Raw genomic sequence first — 24245 nt, 5'->3', positions numbered from 1 at the left:
TAATTGAAGAAGGATTGCTGTAACAGTCTGTAGATGCAAAGAGACTCCATGTTTGTAGTACAATAACTGCTGAACCTTACTGAAAGGGTGTAGGTATAAAACAGATTGCTTTCCTGTCTAACGACTTGACTCTTCATTACAGTATACAACATAAGTTTAAGTGAGTCAATAGCTAATCTCCTATTCATTTACTAATATATATTAACTACCAAGTATTTTCTTACCTTGAAAAATGATTGCTTTATGTCTTGTCCCAATCTCTCTGACATTTTACCCATGTTGTCTGACATTTTAGTCATTCCCTCTGCCAGGCTGTCAGGGAGAGACTTGACTGCATTTGATACATTTCTCATAGAGTTACGCAGTGGGTTTACAAATGTGTCCATCTGAAGGGGAAGATGTTTAACCAGAATTGTATAATCTATGAGGACACCGGTATATTAATACACTATGAGAAGTATCACACTGTTCCAGAGAACAATAATATAAACAACTCAAATTGCTTAACTTCATTACAGAATGCAGAATAAAGTCTTATCTTCACTTTCATTTATATTTCTCATTCCTTACAGCCATCTTTCAACAAATCTTTTTCCTGAGTCATTTCCATTTCCCCTCCCTCACTTTTCTTAGCTTGAATTTATTTTCCTTTTCTTCTCCATTCAGTGCTATTTCTCCCTTCCTGCTTCCAGATGTTTCACTCCTGCTTTCAACTCTCCATCTTTGAAACATGCCTCTTTTAAACAGCACTGGAATAATATGCTTTAATAACATGGCAAGTAAAATTAAAAACATAAAGTAGTTTCATAGAAACTGTTACAATTTTTCTTTCAGTATATAAATTCAGTCCAAACAGAGGCACAGATACTACTGTGATGCCCTTAAAAAGTTAAGGTTATGAAGAACCTGATAAGCTGGAAATCAAATCTTACTCAGTCATTACATAAACCTTGATAAATATTTAACTGTTCCATCATTAAATATTTAAGGAATACAGGTAGAGCAACAACTTGAAGAGACAATACAGTTGCAGATGCTTTTTATATCAAAATCACCAAAAGTTTAGAAATAGCTTTATTTGCAAAGCAGATGCCCACACAAACTAGTCAACTGAACAAAGAATCACTTGTCTGGAGAGAGTTCTGGTGGCTTAACAAAAAGGATGTAGAGCTCAGAGCTCTGAATTTGACCAATGACTCTGAATGGTTACAACGGCTAAATACACAACAGCTGCTTTTGAAGAGAAATGCATTTCATCTTTTGGGTTGAAGAGTGGAGAGCATGGTAACAGCAGCAAATACAGAGTAAAGAACTGAAAAAAGAAATTAGAAGGAATGAGACTACGAAAAAAAATAAATCACAGATGTCTGACAGAAAGTAACTTGCAACAAACACACTTTTAAAGTAGTCTTGGTGCACTTGGTACATTGTGTCTGATTTGAAAACTTTATCTCCTTGTCATACAAATAAATTGTTATAAAAATTTTTGGTCCCCTATGTCCTCAGATACTTTGTTGCTCACAAAGTATTAACGCAACTCATAAGTTGTTGTCAAAGTACTACATAACTGGTTAATATCAGTTCAACATCACTGTTTAATGCAATCATCATACTAATGAATGCTCTAAACTTCCCCTGAAAGTGCAAAATACTCTTACCTTCCGTGCAAAATCCCCCTTCCCTTTGCTGTAGGCTTTATTCTCCAGGAAGTCATACACATAATGGGCTAAAGCTGGAGAAGCTTTCATCATTTCAGGATTTAACAAGAGCTGAAGAAAATAATTTTTAAAAGGTGCTTTTTAATAAGTAATGGAAAAAGGTCATACCATTCAGTTTAGCAGAAGTTTACCATGCACAAAGACACTACATCTTGCGATTTACTTCTTCATTCATTCTCTAAATTTTATTCCAATGTTACACTATTCTCAAGATGGAAATAACATGCTTCTTGGTAATTCCCACCATTTTAAGCAGTAAGTTAATTACTGCATCTCACAGAAAATATACACCTTCATGACCACTCAAATTGCTTCTAAAACTCCAAGAAAAAAAAAATAGCTGTGACTGAAAAAATATTGCTATTAAAAATGGGGCACATATCTCACTCAAAGGAAACAGTATTACCACTCTAAACAGAACAATCAGATTTCACAATGTTTTATTTATCTTCATTATTTACTGTTAACAAGTCCATTGAGTTGGTCAACATATTTTAGTGCTAAATGACCAGAAAGTCCCCATGAAGACAGACAACTGAATTCCTTTAGTTGGGCTGATAGAGGCCCTATCCGAAAGGAGAAGCTGTGTGGTTTGCTACACCATTGGAGTGGGTGCCACACCAATCCTTATGCAACAGCACAAGAGAAAGTAACCACAAACATTAAGTGTAATGGAACAAAGTTAATAGTGTAGAGCTCAAAACCAACATAGCTGGAACCTCACCAGCTCAGAGCAGTTGTGACAGAACTGGCTGAGAATAAACCAAAACAGCAAAGAAAAGGCAAACTTACTAGATAATATGAAGTTCTTATTAGAATTGCATACCACATGCAATACAGCTTGGTTTTTTTTAAAAGCATGCTACGAAATTTTCTACCTCAGAAAAAAGAATTCCAACCAAGAACACAACCAAGAAACATAACAGCTTACCTGCAAATATGCATTTAAATCTTTTTTCCTCTTTTCCAAAAATTCTCTGTCCATATTGTTAAATGTTTTTTTGCCAGGAAGTTTCAGTATATTTGCAAGGTTTTCAAACTAGAAAGAGAGATATTTTTTGTTCTGTTTTCAAGAGAGTTTCAAATCAACCATATAAGCTCAGAAATTTATAGGGGTCATTATATTTGCCTATTCTTATCTACCATATAACATTTCTGCATCAAGCACAGAACTCAGATTCCGTGAAGAAGCCAAAATGAAAGTTAGGCCGTCAAGAACAAATGCATGAAAAGTCTCAGGAGACTGTCAAGGGCAATATTTAATTTCTGAACGTACACATGATAGTCACTTTTGAAATGAAGACTAGTATAGTGTGCAAAAGGTTTAGGCTCAAGATTTATGATTATTATTTGAGCAGAAGTTAGTAGGGTTATGAGACTACATCAAAAGAACTTGCAAGTCTTTCTAAAACATCTTCCCTTTCCTCTCCCGATCAAACCTACTAAGGAAATGATTAAGCTTTTATCCCTGGAGTGGATGGCAGCACCCAGTTTACACACAGGTTATCATACCATGCTTGATATGCCATCACCTGTGCCTTTTCTCCAGGTATGACAGTGATTAGCGCTGGTTGACATGCCTGCCAACGTTCCCATTTTACAGAAAGCACAGGTGTTCCCAGGGAAGTAGCAGAGAAAGAAGAGGCCCTAATACTTAATAAGGTTGAACATATTTGCTACAATGCACAAAAATAAAAAAGTGACAAGAATAAAGCTCAGTCAGGATTATCCATATATAGAATCCAGACTTCCTGTAAATAATAGATAATATTCTTAAGGCAGTGAAGAGAGAAAGGTATACTATATCTAGGCTTTAAGAAACAACCCAGAAAAACGTTGTATCCTTTTCTCTCTAGAGAAGATCACAAAATTACAGATTTAATGACAGATTGATTCCATTCAGTTCCTGCAAGGTGTCTTTTTGGAAAGACATGATTAAACTTTGGAAAGTCACAAAGCTTATATAATGTTTATGGCCTGTACGAAGCACCAAAGAATAACTCTTTCCAACTTTACAAATCCCATTCCCTTGCAAATAGGTCACGTGGGAAAATAACTGAACAGAAGATGGTCTAGTCTTTATTTCGATACTTGTACCTAAACAGAAGCAATGTAAGCAAAGAACAGCCTCTATTTTAAATATAGATATCTACTTCAAATAATATTTATTATATTATTGACTAAAGAAATTGATGTGAATCTAATCAGTACTTTAAGGAAAAAAGGTCATAGAGGTACTATACACAGCTAACCTCAATTCCATTTTGGATCAAGTACTATTGTCTCTGAAAAACATAAACAATAATCCGTGCCCTTCCTATTAATTTTAAATAAAAGATTCTAACCTTTACCCTTAACATGTCAATAAAAATGTTTTAGACAAGCACACAAGCAGGGTGTTCAGTGTATTAGTGACATTCTTCTGCCCATAAACTCAGTAGGAATGTCTATTGTCAAAACAAAGCAAAATTGCTGGGAGTTTCTGAGATGCTATGATGACGCACAGGAATTTCTTTACTTTTTGCAATCTTAGTGTTCTAGGATAACATTTCTATTATCTGTAAATTTAAAGAAATCAGATCTAGCAACAAGAAATTTCTGAGCTTTCATATTTTGAAAGTTTTTGCTTCTGCCATTTTTTTTATAGTCATTTACTGGTAGATCAATTTTAAATGACTGCCCCATACCAGCAGAACATTATCTCACTGTAAGATCTGGGAACCCATAGCTGTTTAAACAGGTCAGGGATTCTTCAAACAGTGAATTAATTAAAAAAACAAAACAAAAAAGCCACACACAATTTGAAGGAGTACAAAAATTGATATCTCAAATTTAGTGGCGGCACACTAAGATAATCAGAAATTCAAAGTCAGACTTTGTTTACAATTAATACAAATGTTCAATGTTTGCTTTCTTAATAAAGGCTTTTCCATTTTACTACTGTTGTGACTTTACAATGCTAGCCTACCTGCACAGAATTTGTTCTCTATGCTTCTCTATTAATAACAGAGTAAAGGGATGTAATCCAACACTTCTGACTAGTTCAAAGGTTACGCAGTCAAACCTGACTTCTCCAAAGGCTTGGTTTAAAAGCACTTCACCCTCCTCTTTTAAAAGCACTGTATTTTCAACACACTTTCATGTCAGTAGGTTCTACTTTGTACCAGCTGGTGAATTACAAGTATCAATTTTTTTTTCTTTCATTTTAGGAGGGTTAAGAGTCTGAGAATACAAGTACAGCAATAAAAGGCAGATTGTCTAGCAGTACACTGAACTGCCAACAGCTGCTGTCCCTTTTGAGACCCCACCGATCCTTACCATTTTGCTTAAAACCCAAATGCCTATTTCCCAAGCTCAGTTTTTATTTCTTAATCTCTCTGAAAAATATAACAAATCAAATACATCACTGTTCAAAACCAATAGCACTTTTATGCAAACATTTGAAAGTAAAATTAAGCAAAGGGAGGATGGGGGAAAAAGCTTTCTAAGTTCCGTTTCCTTCTGTTAGAGCAATTATATAGCCATCAGCTACTAAACTATATAAATCTGCACATGTAAACTGCTTAGTACAAATAATGTATAAATGGTAAAAAAAGTACACTTTAATGGAAAATAACGTAGTTCTGTAACTCCACATCTTAAGTCACTTTGAGAAAGCCAATACTCATCATGCCATACCATCACACAGAAAAAGCAACTTTCAAAGAAACCTTAAAAGTTTTTTTTATGAGATTAATTACCTGCTCAGTGATCCTCATATGAAAGTCATGGAAGTCACTGTAGCGTCGATACGTCTTCCACGTCTCTTCACTGTTTGGATTTCGCCGATGGACTGTGATAGCATACAGCGCATATGTCTTGCCGTGGTCATTACACACTCCTGCCACAGCATATGGGTCATAGTCAGCATAGACTAGTAGTTTAAAAACAAAATAAAAAAAGGAACAAACAGAAAGAAGGAAGACGAAAGGACACACACGTGAAGTGAAGAAATGTCTGGAATGACAGACTTGACACAAAAATGGACATGCAAGCAGAAGAGTAAGCCATCCCTTTATCCAAAATACTGTATAAGTGATAACCTCTAGAAAATTATTATGTAAACTTAAATAGAAAGATTAAGCAACCTTAAAGTTAGGCAAGTTTCACTGTCATGCAAAACACAAATAGCAGCAAAGGTTTCAACTTTCAAGAATAGCGAATAGATGTTTTAGAAAATAATTTATCCTCAAGAACTCAAGATAGGGGTGAAAGACAACTGTGAAACCAGAAGAAATTCCAGTCTGCAAAATACTCTAATCACATTGCAAAAGTCTGTCCATCAAAGAGTCTGTAAAGATAAGACAGTGCTAGCAAGCTGTGAGCATTGTTTTGTTATTAACATCAGCAGTTTGTTATTAACAGTAAGATAAAAAAATACCCCCCAGAAGTCAACAGAAACTATATGCACACATATGTATTTATCCTGTGTGTATGTGTACACATATATAGTGTATTCTGTGTGTGTGTACGCACACACGCGCGCACACACATTTTATGGATAAGTCAATTTATAAATGGAAAGAACACAGATAGCTATCTTAAATAGAAGCAAACATCTTCTTGTTCTCCGTTGAATATTCAAGTTCTCTGGGACATTACTCCATCACAGAGTTCTCCCAGTATAGAGTTTGTTTCAAAAATTTTCATTTAATCTACAGAATAACCTAGAACCAATATCGCTTACACTGCACACTGGTTAAATTTGTAATATGTTGTATCTCTAAGTATCAAGTCAATACCCAGTAATCACAATTTTCCAGTGGCTAGATGAAAATACTTTTTAATCAAGTTCTGTGAATTTTTCAACGCACCCACTCTCCATAAATTACACTTTCATTGACAAATCATCAGCTCCAATCTCTGTTGTGCTTCCAGCCTTGACCTCTCTCAAGTACAACGCTGAGGTCTAAGCAGCCAGGGAGCACCTCTAGGATAGGGGCAGCTGCTGACAATGTAAGAATTACTCACTAGCAAGGTGCACAGTGGGCACTGAGCATCTTTTCTTTGCCATCTACCCTCTGCAAGAAGAATGTTGAGTGCTGAACCCCAAGAGAAAAGAGCAGGCAGTTAGGATGCTGCCAAAAGACTGTCCAGAGAATGGAGTGAGGAAACCCCAGCCCCATGGATGCTGAGCAAGCCCTATTCCCTATACTCACGTTGATCATCCTGCTGTGCAGCCACTACACCACATCTCAGGGGCACTGCTAAGCTGCACCTTTAGGAGTAGCACTTCAGGAAAGGAGTGGCAGAAAAAGAAAGAAGTTGTCCCTGCCACTCCTTATGTCATAGCCTCTTAATCAGCATTTATTTTGCAACACAAGACAAGGTGAGTCCTCAAAAGTTATGAAGATCTTGTATATGCATCCATGAACACAGTAAAGGGTAGTAATCAGCAGAGGAAAGGAGCCTGCACACAGATGCAAGATGCACCTACTGCCTGTAGCATCTAAAAAGCAGGGACTTGTATTTCTTGTTCAAACATGAGGTGAAGAGGAAGAAAACGTCCAGTTTAATCTGATCTTGTAATATGAACCTGTACATATCCCCTGGTTCAACTGGAGTATTACGGATTCACAAAGTCAAGCTGATAGTTATCAATACCTACTGCCATCAAGATTACAAATTTAACATAATTTGTGTGGTTCTAAGTTTACCTTTCTTCTTCAATCGAAACAATAAAACTTCTAAGTTTAATTCAGAAAAAAGTATGATGTCATTTTAATAAAAAAGCAAAATTGTGATTCTTAACTTTTAAATTTTTTTTTCCCCTTCTCTGAGGACTGATTACATGAGACTTGGATTGTACCATGTTCTCACACTGGGTTGGAGTAACAGAGCTTAATTAAAATTTCAAGTAGTTGAATTCTTGCTCACAGCTCATGTGTCTGCTATATAAATGCATAGATTTAAAAGTCTATTGCATAGTAAAATCTACCAAAAAAAAAAAGTATCTGAAGATCAATTCACAATTTAATTACCCAGTGCAATCTCATCTAACTAGAATATTTGCAATTAATATCTGAGAAGTTTTTGTTATTTACTCACATAATAAAAAAATTTAATTTATTATTAGGCAATTTTTTTCAAAAGATAACCAAAAATGCCACCACTGTAGAGACTGAAGTCATTACATTAAAGTCAGTAAAGAAGTACAAAAAATAGGGGACAGTATTACAGTAAGAGAAGTTAACAGTTAAGAATTAAGACTTGTGTTACTTGGAAAAAAAAAAAAAAAGAGATGGGTTTCAGAATTTGTTCTTTAAATAATTGTTAAAATGAACGCTACTCAATATTAAGTTCAATGAATGATTCTCCAGAGACAGGAAAAATAATAATACCATAAACAACAAAAATTAAATCACATTTTAAGTATAGCTATATAGTCTACAACCTACAGCACCAATTCTGTAAGGATTTCCATTACAAGGACTTCATGGGAAATATGAATTCAAATGTTCTATGAGGTTAAAAAAATGAAAAGATTAGTATTTCAAGGGCCCGTAATCTTAAAAAACTCAAAATAAATGGTGGAAAACAAGTAAAGCAGCCATCATAACAGATTCACTTACCAGTATCTGAGATGTATGCATGGAGTTGAACTGTGTCATCAGAAGGGACATTTGGAAGGTCATCTAAGGACTGCAGGGTGGGGGAGAGAGGGGAAAAGGAAGAAACAAGCAAGAGAGAATTAAGATCACAGATACATCTCATTTGAAAGATGCTTTTTGATTCATCTATTTAATTCTCAAATTTTCAGTTCATTACACTAATAGAATAGCTTGATGCACTGTAACAATACAATTGTTTGTATTACCTGGTTACTAAAGCCTTTCTTTTACACAGAGTGTAGGGCCATTCATCTCCTCTACCACTTTCACATAGTTTTGTGATCACTCTAGCATATTTGCCTCTTTCAGTTGATACCTCAACTGCAACAGAAGTACAGCTAGAAATAGCTTTTACTGAGCATTAAAATAACCAAAATCAAAAAACTGTGGAGATACAGATGTTGTATAAGAGATCTTTTAGTTTTATCTTTATACCATTCTGTTTTCTTTCAACTGACTTAAAGCACTAGACAAAAATTACAGTGCAGTAAAACTTGAATAATTTCTCTGCGGTATGTAAACAACAGCAAACACTTCTCAGAAATGTTTTCCCTTGTAAAAAATGAACAAGTATACATCCTCAGCTGGATAATGCCCTGTCTCCCTATTCAGTAATTACTGGGATCAAAAGAAGCCTAACGGGTCTTTTAGAGAAGTTTTGCTATTATTTAAAATAAACACATCTGACTACAAAGATTTAACATAATAAAGCTCTGTAAGATCGCTGGGTGAGAAACTTGGATACATAACTGAAAGAAATAGAGGGTGGGCCACCACATGTGTGATTCTAATCTGAAATTACCAGGTTAAAAAAAAAATAAAAAAATTGAGCTTCTTAAGTAGAATTCATAGGCAGTGGGATCCCAGCTATTTTCTATATTTTACCCCAAAATTCTAAAATTCTTCAAAGACAGCTGCATATTCATTCTGAATGTGTAGCTATCTTTTATAATTTAACCAAGCCAGTTTAATAGTGAGTTACCACAAAAGGTTACCTAGAATGGGACCTACTAGGTAGCAGTGCCATACCTGTATCAAGTAATACACATCAATCAAGTTTCTAACCTTGTCTGTTTCCTTAAAGATCAACCAATCTTATATGTGATTACAATCAAAAGATAGGTTGGACTTGAAAATGTAAATTATTTAAAGACTCTACTCTTGCCCTTTCTTCATCTGAATCTTTACCATCTCCACGATATCCCAACATAATACTCCACTCCTTCCTTCTCAAGCTCTCTAGAGGGAATGACTGCTCTCTGCCTCAACCGCCTCGGTCAGTCCCTGCCTACATATCCACTATGGAAGGTGAGGGAAATAACATTTCTGTTATAAAGTCTAGATACTTAATAAATGGCATCATTGAAAAGGTCGCAACACACTAACTATGCTGTTATTCCCAAATCCGTAAGTTACTGGATGCTGGAGGGTATGGTGGTAAAAGTATCACTGTAAGTAGACTCTTCCTATAGTTTTCCTTAAACACTTGCTTTTGGTCATTGTTAGATACAGGGTTAGACTTTCTCTGACCTAGTCCATTCTTAAGCAAGCCACCCTCAGACAGCGATTACCCTGTAAGGTGTGCTCTATACTGCAGTGTCCAAATTTAAGAGGAGAATATCACATGAGATTGATGAAGGGCAGGAATTTGTGGAAGCTGGGGTAAGTGCTTGATATTCTGAGACCTCTGGGATTTGATTATCAGTAAGATGGAAGGGATGTTGTTAAAGATGACAATTGACAGTCAACTGCTCTAATATTTTGTTTGCTATGAAATACTGACATTAAGGTACTGTTATATTTTTAAAACGCATCCTTATTTCTTGTTTTCCTGCCTCCCTCCATTGCCACTCTAACAGTTCAATACTCTTCTTAATAACTGAATGGGGTTCAAGTTGACATATACTAATGACTGCCAGAAGTTCAACCCAGCCATTTCTGCTGCCATTCAAGGTCTTGGATATATAACACCTGTGTACCTCTTTTTATGTACTCAATGCAAAAGCATTACATAAAGCTCACATTATAGACCATTTAGATGAAATCCGCAAGAGTCTATCAATTTTCTACAATGGTTTTATACCCCCAAAATATGCCCCACTGGTTTAATATAGTAGATTAATGTGTCAAATTAAAAGGTAGAAATTAAGAAGATATTTTTGTAAAATAACTTTTCCTCAAAATAGTTTTGAGCCTCTCTTCCAAATAATCTTAAAATTCTTACAGTGGAAGTATAAACTGCAGGCTTTAATGGAAATAATAGAAACATTAGGAAATACTCAACTGCTGTGGCAATGCACTATACAGCAACAATTAATACAATTAAATGGTTGAAACTTGAACAGCTAACACAACACACAATTTGTATTTAATACGACCTAATATCTTTGACATTAGGTATATTCACAGGAACACTAGTTAATTAAAAAGCAAAAATATCACACCACAACCCAATCTTATGTAATGCATTGTCATTAGCTAACAGCGCAGAAATTCCCTGACCTTTGAGGTAACCTTTCCAAGGTCTATTTTTCTTCATGTAACTGACTAACACAAGGGAGCTAAACTATGTGTACAGAAATTTACTCTCAACATGGAAATCAGCCAGGAAAAACTAATCTACCAGTATTTAAACACCTGTAAAAGCAGTGAAAACCCTAACAGCCCTGAACAATATGGACTGCAGAAAGCAAAAGTTTTTCTGCATAAACAGAGCTTTATTACGTGTTTCTGCTAGAACGTTCTTCGCTCTTTATAAGAAATAATAAATGTCATATTCTGCAAATATACTTTTCACAACAACAAAAATCAGGGCTTGGAAGCTTCCATGCAAATATCTATTTGTGTTCCAACAGCACTTGATAAAAGCTTTAAGACTTTCTAGCTTAGATTGGAAAAGCCACAGGAAACTAAGCAGCAGATAAACACTAGCCAGAAGAGCCACTGCAGTGACAACTCCCTGTCTGTAAAATATGACTTTGATATGACACTTCAATATGGCTAAATGAAGTTTTCCTTCTGCATCTAACAGGAGTTTGTGTAGATTGTATCAGCTGACTACTTCCCCTTTTTTGTATTTCAAAATGTAAACCAGAGGAAAACAACAGGGGGAAAAAATGCCAGCTTAAAAAAAACCAAAAACAAAAAACCCCAAACAAAACCAAAACAAACCCCACAAGCAAACAATTCCCACATGGAAACACATTCACTTTTATGTTAAATGTATTCCTTTACAAAATAAACTCTATTCCTCTGTGTGCAAGCATGATCTAACCAATGCACCGGAACTCCTAAGGAGCTACAGCATCTTCTGAGAATGAATGAGAAGGCCCTATGAATCACATAAGCCAGGAAATCGCATGCAGATCCTTTCTAAAACTAAAAGATTTGGAAAAACACTCTCATATGCACAATTCAACCTTGTCTATCTTGTGGCTCAGCTACATATAGTCTGAAGAAACAAGTAAGAGGGAAGGGGGGAAATACATCAAAATGTTTATGATTTTTCCCCTTTTAAATAACTGATTCGATTTTCAGCTTAAAATATTTTAAACCTAGTAAGATCTATGTGGGACAGATTATTGGGAAAAAGTCTGGTGGAAGTATACAGTTCTCTTCATACATATGCAACCACTCATACACGCAGAAGCGTATTTGAAATATTTAGGTACCTTCATGTAAAAGAAAAAGATTCTGACAAACTGACCCAGTCAAGAATTGCTTAAAAAAAACCCCCAAAACAAAAAACCCTCCCCCCCCCCAAAAAAAAATCCAAACAACAAACCAGCCTAAAAACTGAACTTGAACTTGGTCAGATTAGAAACATAAAAAGTATCTGGAGTTTATCTATTCAAAATATGAATCTTTGTTTTCTAAAGTCCTAACTCAAAAAAATAAAACAATCAACCTATAAAAAATCTAATCAAATGCCTCATTCTACAGTCTATTTGAATTTAATCCTTCGAGATCTCAGTTTCAAAGGATTTGTTTTCACCTATTATTACCTAACTCCAAATTTATGTCTATTTAAAAAAAACAAATACAGATAAGAAACTATGCTTTGTATGAATTAATTATAGGTTATTACTGTTTCTGTGAGAAACAACGCAAAATTTCATTAAACACAGGGGAAAGTACAAAAGGGACAGTTATCTTACAGATTGATACCTTGTGTGTTTCAATTTGATTCAAGAACTTTTCAAGAAATTAAACTGAAATGAAGTAAAACCTCTAACATATATAATTTAAACTATTTTATAATGCTTCCCCTACTGTTGGGGGGGGGTGTGGGGTGGTGGTGTCAGAGAACAATAATAATTTAAAAAAAAATAATCCAAGCACTTACCAGATTTATGCTGCCAGTAGGGGACCCATTAAAAGATTCTGGGAGCAATGAGGAAGGGGAAAGGAAAAAACAGGTTAGAATATTTTCTCCAACGTAGGGCTACACTCAAGAAATAAAAACACAAAGAGAAAACGTTACAGAAAATAATGGAAAACTGTCACATTGGACAAAACGTTACACCCAACATATAAGTATCAAGTTTCCAATAAAGACACCTAAAGGAAAACGTAGGTAAGTTTGTACAGCCATAGATATAAATAAATACTCCAAAGTACATTCCTTTTTAAGCTTATATCACCACATGAAATTGCTTCATTAAGGAGTCAGCTCAAGAGTTAAACAATTCCCATTAGACTTGTACAAGAAAAATTATTTTAATTGCTCTAAAAAGCCATATCTCCTATGTACTTTCAAATTTTATTTCTAGATGAAGAATATAGTTAGGTATTAAACCAATCCAACATGCTGAAGAACCTCAAATATTTTTGAATAAAAATGAGAATGAAATAGTTGCATACTTATTTCAGCGACACACTTGTTACCAAGACTTGACAAAAAATTTACAGGAGATTAATGAAGTTACTACAGGAAAAAAAAAAAAAAGAGACACACAACACTATTTGACTCCCAAAACAATTTACAAAAAAAGCTCAAGGAGGAAACTATTAATATAAAAGTCAAAGATACTACAAGAACTTTTTTATTTCTCAAAAACTGTGCGGATAATTTTCTTATTTTCATTTTAAAGCAGAAAAGAATAGTCCCAGGAAATCTCCCTTACAGATATATAGAGCTCACCTCCTTCACCATCATCTGATCCTCTGAAACTAGGATCCTTCAACATATCCAGCTCAGCTAACATACGCACATACAACACGTTCTGTTTGAACGAAGGGTAGAATCTTTCATCTCGCAGCATCAATTCATACACCTTATTGAAATAAAAATGCCAACCTTACAAATACTTAATCAGACAAGCTTTCATAAATTCCACTTGACCAGCACGTAACTGTGCATTCTAATACGTGTCTCTGGGTTTCCTTTAAAACCCTAATGCAAGTTTGTGAAGTTTCAATTTGGGATTACTCTTAACTGAAAGGTAATGAAAACTGTTTGTACTAGACAGAAGTATAATACAGTCTCAGAAAGTACCTTTCTAACTAGTGAGACATACACGTTTAGGAAAGTAGCATGTTAACTGTAAATGTTTCCTTCCTCTCTTCTTAACCCTTCCAATTCACTATTAACATATTTGGTCTTTACCCATTTCCAATAGGTTATCTCTCAGAGTCGTCCTTTGTTGATACACTATAAATGCAGATCTGCAAACACTTAGGTGGAGGGGTGAAGAGAGGGAAAGGAAGGGAGGAAAGACACCACATACTACTTTCCTGAAAATTTCCAGTTCAGCCAATACAGTATAATCCTATTTAATCACACCACCTCAAAAAGTTATCTGTATAGCCTATACAGTGACAGTATATATACACACATGTATCTATATATATTGGGAATTAATTCATAATGTTTGGATATTCATGTCCAACTCTAAAATATTTTAACGATTTTTTTTTTTCCTCCACAGAATATATTGTACAAGTGTTATCACCTGGTAAGAATGGAAAAAAATTCATGCAGGTCTGAGGAAATCAATTTCTTCTGTAATACATGAGAAATTTATGCTCTTCAGCAGAAATCACATGCAAGGCCCTTTTAACCTACTTTTAGCAATACAGATTTCACAAGGTGTCTTCATTAGTCTTAACTGTGGGCCTCAACAGAATAGAGTGATTCTAAGTTCTACAGCTCATATTACTAATTTTTAGCATGAATGAGAACATTAAGTTAATGACCTAAAATAAAAACCTCTCAGACTGGGTATATAATTTACTGGCAGAATATTAATCATTCACTATATATATATATATATTAGATTTGAGTGATAAAGTCTATGTATGCAGACAGTAAAAAGACTTTTATCTTCAGTACTTGCTGCTTCTGAGTGCTACACTGTACAGGCTTGCACAAACAGAAAAGTCAAATTAACTTCTGGAAAGTTATATAGAATTTAATATGGTAACATGCTTATATTCACCTTTGAAAAAGAGAGCTAAAACCTGACCAAAATTGTACCACTTAGTTATACCACACTGGCACACTTCCTTAAATTGGTGCATAACCACAAATAATAATTCCATTAATTCTAAATTGTGCTTCATAATTAATTTCACCCAGGTCACCTACTCTTCCTCTATCTATTGCTTTGAAAGCCATGGGCTACGTATGACTAAGCAGAAGTTGGCAATTTAGAGTATCATTTTTATAGAATAGGAAAATGGTAAAACAGGTTTTAGGTTTCAGGTATTTCAGTTCCTTCCGCCTGTTTCAATGGTTGTAGTGACATTTAATACTCCATAGCCTTAACAGTTCTTATGAAATACGGGATGAAAAAGAGTATACCTTTCTCTGAATGTCATCAAAGATTTCAGGTGTTGGATCCTCATGGTTCAGTGTTTCTGCCAGTTTTGCTACTAAGTTGTCATCAATATTGACTCTTGGAGATGCCTGTCAGAGAGATCTAAATCAACTCTTGCAGCATAAAAATAAGAAAGCTTCTATTGTCACAAATAAAATTCAATACAATTCTGAAATTCTCTAAGCAAACTACATTTCTTCTTAATGGATATTTCTAGCTCTAGAACTGCCTAGAGCACACAACAGGAGTCAAACTCCCTCCTCCCCTGAAAATTAAGTTCATTCTCTTAGCAAACTACATTTCTTCGTAATGGATATTTCTAGCTCTAGAACTGCCTAGAGCACACAACAGGAGTCAAACTCCCTCCTCCCCTGAAAATTAAGTTCAGAGTTTTAATATGAACTCAGAAGTTTCAGGATTAAATACTAAGAATCACCTGAAAACCAATTTATACACATTATTTTGAAGCAATTATCTAAACCAGATTTACTCAGACTTAAAACCCGATTTATTTATAAACAGAAAGATCTAGAGTCAGAAATGAAGAACAAGCTAGTAAGAAAGGAAGTGGATGAAGTCCTGGAGCATCTGAGGAAAGACTAACAGTCTGTCAACTCTGCTAGTTTCTGAAGAGATTAACAGTAGCTGTAATCATGGTAGCTTTTTATGCAGACTCTATTACAGCTACCAGCATACTAACTATATCAGCCATCAGATTCCCAGTCACCCCTTCGTATGAAATATTTCAAACCACTGCCCATTAAGCGTTCTTTTAGATGGGCCCAAGTTCACACACTTTCCCCATTTTCTGTAACAGAGAGGGAGCCAGCACTGAACCAGACGCAACATAGCTCACTTGATCTACTAAGTACAGCTAAGAAGCTGAGTTTACCGGCTTTGGAATAGCTCTGGTGTTAGGTGGCTTCTGACTTCAAACTGGTGAGCATTCAGTCAGCTCAAAAATCCAGAGCAAGCTCTGCACAGTCTAACGACCAACATGTCGATAGACTATTGAGGTGAAAAACTGAAGTGAAAGAAATGATGTGGAAAAAGAAGCATTACAAGAGATTTGAGGGATAATTTGTTAAGGGAAACTTTTGAGTGGGTTGAAAGGTGATTTTTATGCATATACAAATTCAGAAAAAGTTGCTTTGTTAACAAGTTGACTGGTGTTTTTCTTTCACAGAAGACTCCATTATTACAAGACTACCGGAAGCATTGAAGATTAACCTATTGAAAGATATCCAACAGTGACATTCGAGCAACTTTATACACAGAGAGGCACAGGAAGGTATTTCATTTGAAAACCCAATCTTAATCCAAGTTTGTACAGCTATTGGGTTGCATCTTTTTGAAAACATTTCTTGGGGGGGGAGGGATGGCAGCGGAGGGCAGGATAAAAGGAAGGGACAGAATTTCTTGTTCTGTCTTCACATTTTCTGTAGTTTCTCTCTGTTATTCTAGAAAGTCAGCTTCTGAGGACCACATTAAGTGCATTTGACAGGATAGTCAATGCCAGTATGAACCTCTTTAAATTGAGAGGATGGAAAAAAAGGAAAGAAAAAGTCATTTTTCTCACTGCTTGATATAAGGAGAGAAAAGATACACAAGTAATAGCTTAAATGTCAACTTGTAAACACTTGTGCTACATCACATCTATTTCATATTAATGTAGTCATAACTATCAAAGCAGCATCTGTACAAAGAATAAATTCCAAACAATGCAGAAATAAGTTCTTACCTTTTCTGATAAATACTGCTCATAAACTCCAAATGCAGCTGCTCTTAATAGACCCTTGGTTTGATTAGTCTGATGTTTTCCATCTTTCTGCCGGCTTTGAAGTACCTCCAGCTGTTGCTGTGCTGTAACCCTGTATCCTTCCACTGTCATCCAGAAGAACAGATGTGCTTGGCCACCAGTCTGCTGCATGTAATCTACAGAAAACAGCCACCACAAAACTATAGTTATTGTTGTGCATCTTAGAAGAAGTGACTTCAAGCGTACAGTCCTGTGAGTTAGCATATTCTTTATAAATAAGAGATCAGATAAATTAACACTTACCCATAAAAAATTGTAGTGCAACATTGTCTACCAAAATATGGTCCAGAGGGACTGTGCAAAGTTTTCCAAAGTTTGCTGCCAGTTTCACAGTATCTATTTCCTGTAAGACACAGTTCAGTGTGTTTATAGGCTTTATTTTTTAAATCAGCTTTTAAAAGTTCTGCTTACCACAAAGCAGAGGTAATAGAAAATAATTTACATTACAGATAATAAAGCAGCCTCTCAATGGTTATTTTCATAATCACTAATAAGTGAAGATCTAGATCATAAGGTCATGTTCGCATAGCTATTTGCCTTCAACATAAATGATTTCTGCTGCATGTGAGGCTGGCTTTTAACACTGCCGATCATGTAATACTATACAGGTCAATAACTCCAAATCCCTCAACAACAGTGACCGTCACATGAAAATGAATTAACAAGATGAACTAATTTCAGTATTTGATGGGTGCAGGTCACCACAACTGAAATTCATCTCTGCGCAACTTTCTTCTGTTAATATGACATTTCTTGGTATCACAGTAATGCTTCCAGATCCAGTAGCAGAATACTTAAATATTTTAACAGTCAATATGCGCAAGATTATACTATCTTGGAGCCACATTTAGGTCCAATTAAGGGAGTCAAGAAACTAAGCAAAGTCAAACATACTGACTCTGTCAGCCACAAAATATAAAACAAAATATAAAACAAAATATAAAACAAAATATAAAACAAAATATAAAACAAAATATAAAACAAAATATAAAACAAGCAAACAGAACTACAGGAGGTTCTCAAATTTAACATCTAGTTTGCCTTAGGCTTTTCGTAACTAAAGAGGTAAACGTCTGACAAAAGGCAATACATGCAGTCTACAAGGCATTGCAAAATAATCAGCAAGTGGTACCGAAGTGATCTTTGCCAAAGACTAAGCTCAAGGCACACAAGGTATGCACTGCAGCAGCAAAAAAGAACTGAATCTAGGTGTATAAATACAAAGACGCTTTGCATCTATGTAACATTTTGGTTTAACTCTTGTATTGAGAAAGTAAGAATAGTTTTAAGATGTAATGACATATCTAAACTGCTAAAGCCAGAATCCAAGAAACAGTAAACATGTGAATCTTTAGAAATTCTTTCTGTACTTAAACTGCAAATACAAGACTAACTTCAGTTGTATAATGTATTCCTATAACTGCATACTTCACGTCGTGTTTCAAAATGCAAGAATTAAATAACTAGACTGAAATAGTAAGTCATTCGTAGTTCCACTTTCAGAACAAAAAAAATTTCTAAACACTTACTTTTCCTGACTGCAACCTCTGAATTCTTGAATCACATACTTTAATAACATATAATAAACTGTTTATTTGATTTTTTATAGTGTTGATATCTGAAAGCAAAAAACAAAGAGGATTAAGCAATGCAGATGAGTAAATAAACTCTTCTTCTGAAATGCTCTAAGAATATCATACAAGAAGTGACATATGACTTACAAAACACATCAGCTTTGAAGAGAACGGGTTTTTTTTCAGTTTAAATACCTTACTGATAGAAGTGAATAGGAAGAAATACTTTTCTCTTTCCTTTTTCAGCTTAACTGTTAACTGACTATCCATTAATACGTGAAGTATTAGTGAAATTCAGACCAGTCAGGCAAGTTTCAATTCAGTGGAAGTGTACATACCTAACCAATTAGTCTATATTTAAAAAAACCCAACAAACCACACACACACACACACACACACAAAGATTCAAGTTTTAACACTTCACATATTTATTTATTTTTAAATAACAAAATATATTTCATACTGTACTGCATCAGAGTTTTTATTTTCTAAAATTTTCCAATATTCTTCAGAGATCATGCTGGAAAATGCATTTCATATTTGGAAAACAATACAGCACTAACCATCTCCTGCTGTATCTAGAGATCGAAGATACTGCAGTTCTTCACTTGCTTTATCTTTCACTGCTTCCAACTCTCCTATATTATCACTTAATTTAATAATATTCATAAAGGCCTCATAGTTACAGTTGGAATCACGAATCTGAAACAGAAGTTTTACAGTGTGAACAATGCAAAATGAGTAAAAGCATATGACTTTTTTCATGAAATTGATTTTTTTTTGATACAGAACTACAAAATGACATTTTGAAAACACTTTGATGCTTGTAAACCTTCCTCTTGACACTAAAATTTTACACGGACCAAGAAAGAAGAAGCATGCACCCAGTCAACACCTATTTCACACCATCGTTTTCTGTTTTCAAGAAGTACCAGGGCACATGGAAAATGCGTCAACCGCCTCAATGAAGATCTTGTCCAAAACCCAATCAACCTTCTTTTGCTATTACTCATCTCCTTAGCTAAAGTAGGCAGAAACTGGTGAGACCACTGAAGAGGTTTCAGCTTTGCCAAGGTCCCTTCCAAGTGTACAGGCTCCCCATGTAATGGCTTCTTAAGATACAGAATTACAAAAAGAATTAAAACATTCTACAATGTAACCATAACCTACTGGGGGAGGAAGAGAAGGAAGTGACTGTATTAATATCCTCTCTGAAATCCTACTTCAGATATGCCAGTAAATACTATTAATCTATTTCAATACATACCATTTTCCCAGCACTGGCACAGGGGGAATCTGCTCTGGGGACTCAAAGAAATTTGTGGTAGTGAAGGAAGCCTGGTGTGCTGCTGACATCACTGGAAACTGTGCCATGAATGCAGCATGGAGATGAGGGGAAGGCTGGCAGTTTACACCGTGTGCACACGGGTGCAGAGGGATGAGTTCTAATACTGTCTTCACCATCTGAAGCAAAAGACCTCACTTCACCCATATCTTTCATAAACGCTCACTTTGATATGGAAATGTAATACTTTGTCAGAACTGCAAAAGTGCAGTGACATGAGTTGCACGGAGCAGAGAGAATGAAGACTGGATACTGTTGACCAAAGTCAATGGAAAATCTTCCTAGAAATCTGCTTTTAAAAGTAATAATACAAGCAATACTTGAACTTCAAACATTTTGTAAAAATGTGAATTTCACAGTGAAGAGACAAGCATTTGGCTTCTAATTTTATATTGAAACTTTATATTTTATTGCAAGAGAATTAGTATTAACTGTGGTGTGCCTAGAAACATGGAATTAAGCTTCTCATTTTCAGAAATTGAGGTTTTTTTCATTCAAATCTGATTTTACATCAAAGGTTCCAAAAGGAGCCAGAATTTATTTCAGTCATCTCTACGTCTGACCTTAATTTCTGCAACAATCTTCATTTCACAAGATTTGTATTCAAGTTTTGAAAGCATTTATTCTTCCTTATCTTTCCCCCAGCACATTTACCTCCTCATCTCAGAAAGCAATTATGAAAATTAATATTTAGGACGTCACCATCGTAACTGAAAGCTTTATAAAAACCTCAGAATTCTATCTTTGGATGCAGCCGGGGGCAGTGCTCAGTAAATAAAGAATGAGGCCAAGTTACAAATAAAGAACACGTGTAGGAGGAAAGGGGAAACAAAAATTGAAAAACTTGGTCCATATGAGCAACAGTATTTTTTCTTATTAAAGATAGGTTCCTGTAGAAAAGCAGTGTGCAAACTTTTACATGAAATTGAGGTGGCTGGAGTGAAGGAAACATTGTACGCGTACACTTGAATTCATTCCTGTCCTGGTTTTGGCTGGGATAGAGTTAATAAGAACTTTTAGTCTGAAATCCAATGATGTTTTCAGCATAGTACTTGAATGCTTAGTACTCTAAGACTAAAATACATGAATAAAAGTAGAGAGAACTTGGGGGAAAAAAACCAAAACCAAACTTGATTCATGACCTACAAGGGATAATAATAAACTAGAAGAGTAAGTTTTAAGTTGCTTCATAAAAAAACAGTAGCATCAAAAAAGCGTGAATATTCTATTTATGTTAATTTTACTATATATACACACTACTTTTAAAAGTTTGGGGGTTTTTTTTGGCAGGTGCATTAGAGATATATCCAACTAAAGACTTTGTTTCTTCCCATTCAGTTAAATTATGAAGGGTTACCACAAATATCCCTAAAACAATCACCCTGAGATTCCTTAGCAGAAGCAAAAATAACCCATCTTACTACTTGTCACTCTGAAGGCCTCTTAAGCTTTAAAGGATACATCATAAAAAGAGTCAAGGAAAAAAAAAAACTTTCAAGGTTACTGCTATACTTCCTGAACAGCCAAGTAAAATAGCCAGAGGACTCAATTTTACACTTTGTCATACATCTGTCCTCAGTCAGGCAACTTTTTCCAAACCACTGTAACACAGAGTACAGATAATGCAGATAAAGTGTGAATATATGTATGTGTGTGTGTATATATATATATTTGTGTGTGTGTGTATATATATATATATATATATATAAAAAATTTAATACAGCAGCCAGAAGTTCACTATTTCTGCCAATATATCCATTGGTAACTTTTCTACCAGATATCTATCTGCCATGATTATAGGAAACATAAATAAAGCTTTATATGAATGTATTCTGGAAGTATCATTCATTTTAAGCATTACATATCTTACCATCCATATGACATACTGATTAATATAATCAGGATCACTGAGCTGGTTTATTAGTGGAAGAAGAATTCCTCGGGAGAGGATTTCCTGAAAAACAAAATGCAATAAATCTTTTCATACATTTATTCATAAAGCTAATATAACTGCAACAATTTAAAAATCACTGTGTAATTACAGAAAATATTCAACAGGCACTAGCACATTCCCTGCCAATTAACATTAGAATATGTTATTATCTCAAGAAAAACAACATCCATTTTATCATGCTTTTCTTATGTTGCTAGAGGTAAAAGAAACTTCAGAAACATTTCACACAAATTGTTCTCTGCTATTAAAATACTTAGGATTGTATTGCATTTAAAATAATATAATACTAAATTAGATCAATTTTACAAAATAAGAGCAGCAGTTCAGATCTAAGTTTTTTTATGGCATTAAACCAAAGAATTGGGATAGCTTTTAGAGTCCATACTTACCCTGACAAAGTATCGCATGATCTTGTTCTGGAAGTCTCCAGGAGGTAGCAATATATACAGTAAAACCTCACACAGATCCCTTAGGAATCCTAGGGAGGGAGAACCAAAAACCCTCAGCACAATTTTTGTATTATGTTATTTCATATCTTACTTTGTATCATAGAAAACAACAGATAAATCCTTAAAATTTAATTCAAATATACAGTCATATATATTCTTATAGTCCAAGCATCACAGTAACACCTTTCAGACTTGAATATAAGCAGCACTGATGTAAACCTGACACACATCTACGTTTACCTGAGACACATCTTGGTCAAAACCAAGACAAAAGAAAGCCAAATTCCAAGAACAAAAAAAAAAACCAAAACACCTAACTCCAATGTATTTTCCTTATTTAACATATATAGTTTTTTTCCCCTCCTTCATATTTTGCCCAAAAAGATAAACTGATTTTTTTTTTAATGAAGACTACAAAGTAGCCATGAGGAAGGCAGTTCTAACAAAAATCAGTAAGAATCTGCAAAGCCATCCCCTGCTTCCCAGAAAACATATTTCTATCCTAAAATTCTTCCAATGAAAAGAGGAACAGCTACATATGTATATTCTACACTATAATTATAGCATTAATATGTAAAAATTAGAGGAAATATACATGTCTGGTAAATAATCATGCTTTGAAAGTCACATGCTAAGATTTCAGTACATTTCATATTGTGAACACAACTGTTAGTATTTTAATTTAGTCTGCTATACTAAAATAACTTCAGAAGATAATATTGAGAGACCTTCTTCATCTTTGGGAGAAGTGCAGACTAGATCACGACAGACTTCTTTTTCCATTTCAACTTCAACCTCAAAGAATGTATCTACAAGTTCCTCAGCTTGGTCTATACAAAAGAAATTAAAAAGAAACAAACTTTTTTGTAAAGATTAGAAACTTGAGAGTAAACTTTGAATTATAAAATAAAGCTAACTATATTTCACACATGTAAGATACCTGCCTGCTCAGAATGAAGTACAAAAATATTTAAATCATTGCATTACCTTTCATCTGATCACCTTTCTCTGCTATTCTTTGCTGAGCTTTTCTGAAAACTCGAAGATGAGTGCCAAAGTCATCAACAAGTCGTGTAGTGAAATAAGGCTGCCAGTCTGTTTCCTTTGACCTAGCAGAAAAGAACATCCATGCAAATGAATTATTTTATCCTGAACACAAAGAATAATAATACATTTCTACTTCTCCTTCCTCCCTGCCAAGAACCGCACTGATAGTAAACATGGAAAAGCAAAGAAATAAATCAGTCTCCTAATTCCCAAACACTGAAAAGAAATCAAATACTGTAAAATACCACTCTTGCACCACATTAATATTCATGCTTCAATTACTTTAAGGTCAACATCAGTATCTGGAATAGTGTTCTGATTCATGACATTACCAAAGATCTGTGAAAAATCCTGATAGCAACAGTCTACAGCCTAAAGCTAAAATACTCCTCAGGTCTTTTTTCAGCCATACTTTCTATCATTTTGGAAGGCACCTAAACAAAACCATTTTTTTCCTGAATATACAGTATATGCATGAGTGAGAAAACACACATTTCATTTGAAGCTACGGGTGACCTAATATTATCAATGATTAATTCAACCACTTATAAGAGAGGTAATTATTGCGAATCTCCAACAACGCACACAGGTTAGCGTCAGAAAATAGTCACTATTAGATTTGCATAAAACTATTTCCCTAGGGGTATGAAAAAGATGCAGACATTCTTATGATGTCCATGCCTTACTAGCCAAACTGAAGAGGAACTTGTGCATTATAGGTGTAATGAAGCTAGATGTTAGTGATCGGTTTTACTCTGCACTAAGTATTCCACTACCTGAATTCTCTCAGATAACTAATTTTTTATTAAAAAAAACACAAAAAAAGAAGTGTTGTAGAAGGATTCGCTCCCTCACCTGCTCTTCCTTC

At 34.8% G+C, this 24245-nt stretch overlaps 1 protein-coding gene across 8 annotated transcripts in view; it reads right to left on the bottom strand.

Moving 5' to 3' along the window:
* The window catches only part of SNX13 (sorting nexin 13), a 70096-nt gene that overhangs the window by 11206 nt on the left and 34645 nt on the right, over positions 1–24245 (bottom strand). For 4 of the 8 annotated variants that reach the window (XM_054815694.1, XM_054815697.1, XM_054815688.1 and 1 more), the window contains 16 exons: positions 23318–23439; positions 23059–23160; positions 22271–22359; positions 21798–21881; positions 19146–19284; positions 18538–18626; positions 17252–17351; positions 16931–17124; positions 15174–15278; positions 13512–13644; positions 12714–12751; positions 8330–8399; positions 5459–5631; positions 2650–2757; positions 1659–1769; positions 225–386 (listed from right to left, as the gene is read on the bottom strand). In XM_054815694.1, coding sequence (XP_054671669.1) covers positions 225–386; positions 1659–1769; positions 2650–2757; positions 5459–5631; positions 8330–8399; positions 12714–12751; positions 13512–13644; positions 15174–15278; positions 16931–17124; positions 17252–17351; positions 18538–18626; positions 19146–19284; positions 21798–21881; positions 22271–22359; positions 23059–23160; positions 23318–23439 — 1819 coding nt within the window. The remainder of the gene's footprint in view (positions 1–224; positions 387–1658; positions 1770–2649; positions 2758–5458; positions 5632–8329; positions 8400–12713; positions 12752–13511; positions 13645–15173; positions 15279–16930; positions 17125–17251; positions 17352–18537; positions 18627–19145; positions 19285–21797; positions 21882–22270; positions 22360–23058; positions 23161–23317; positions 23440–24245) is intronic. The other 4 variants (XM_054815696.1, XM_054815689.1, XM_054815690.1 and 1 more) reach the window with 3 other exon arrangements.

The sequence above is a fragment of the Grus americana genome, chromosome 2 (genome assembly GCF_028858705.1).
Source record: "Grus americana isolate bGruAme1 chromosome 2, bGruAme1.mat, whole genome shotgun sequence".
Lineage (NCBI taxonomy): Eukaryota > Metazoa > Chordata > Aves > Gruiformes > Gruidae > Grus > Grus americana.
Note: the sequence above shows the minus strand (reverse complement) of the source record. Positions and strands in the feature narration are given on the sequence as shown.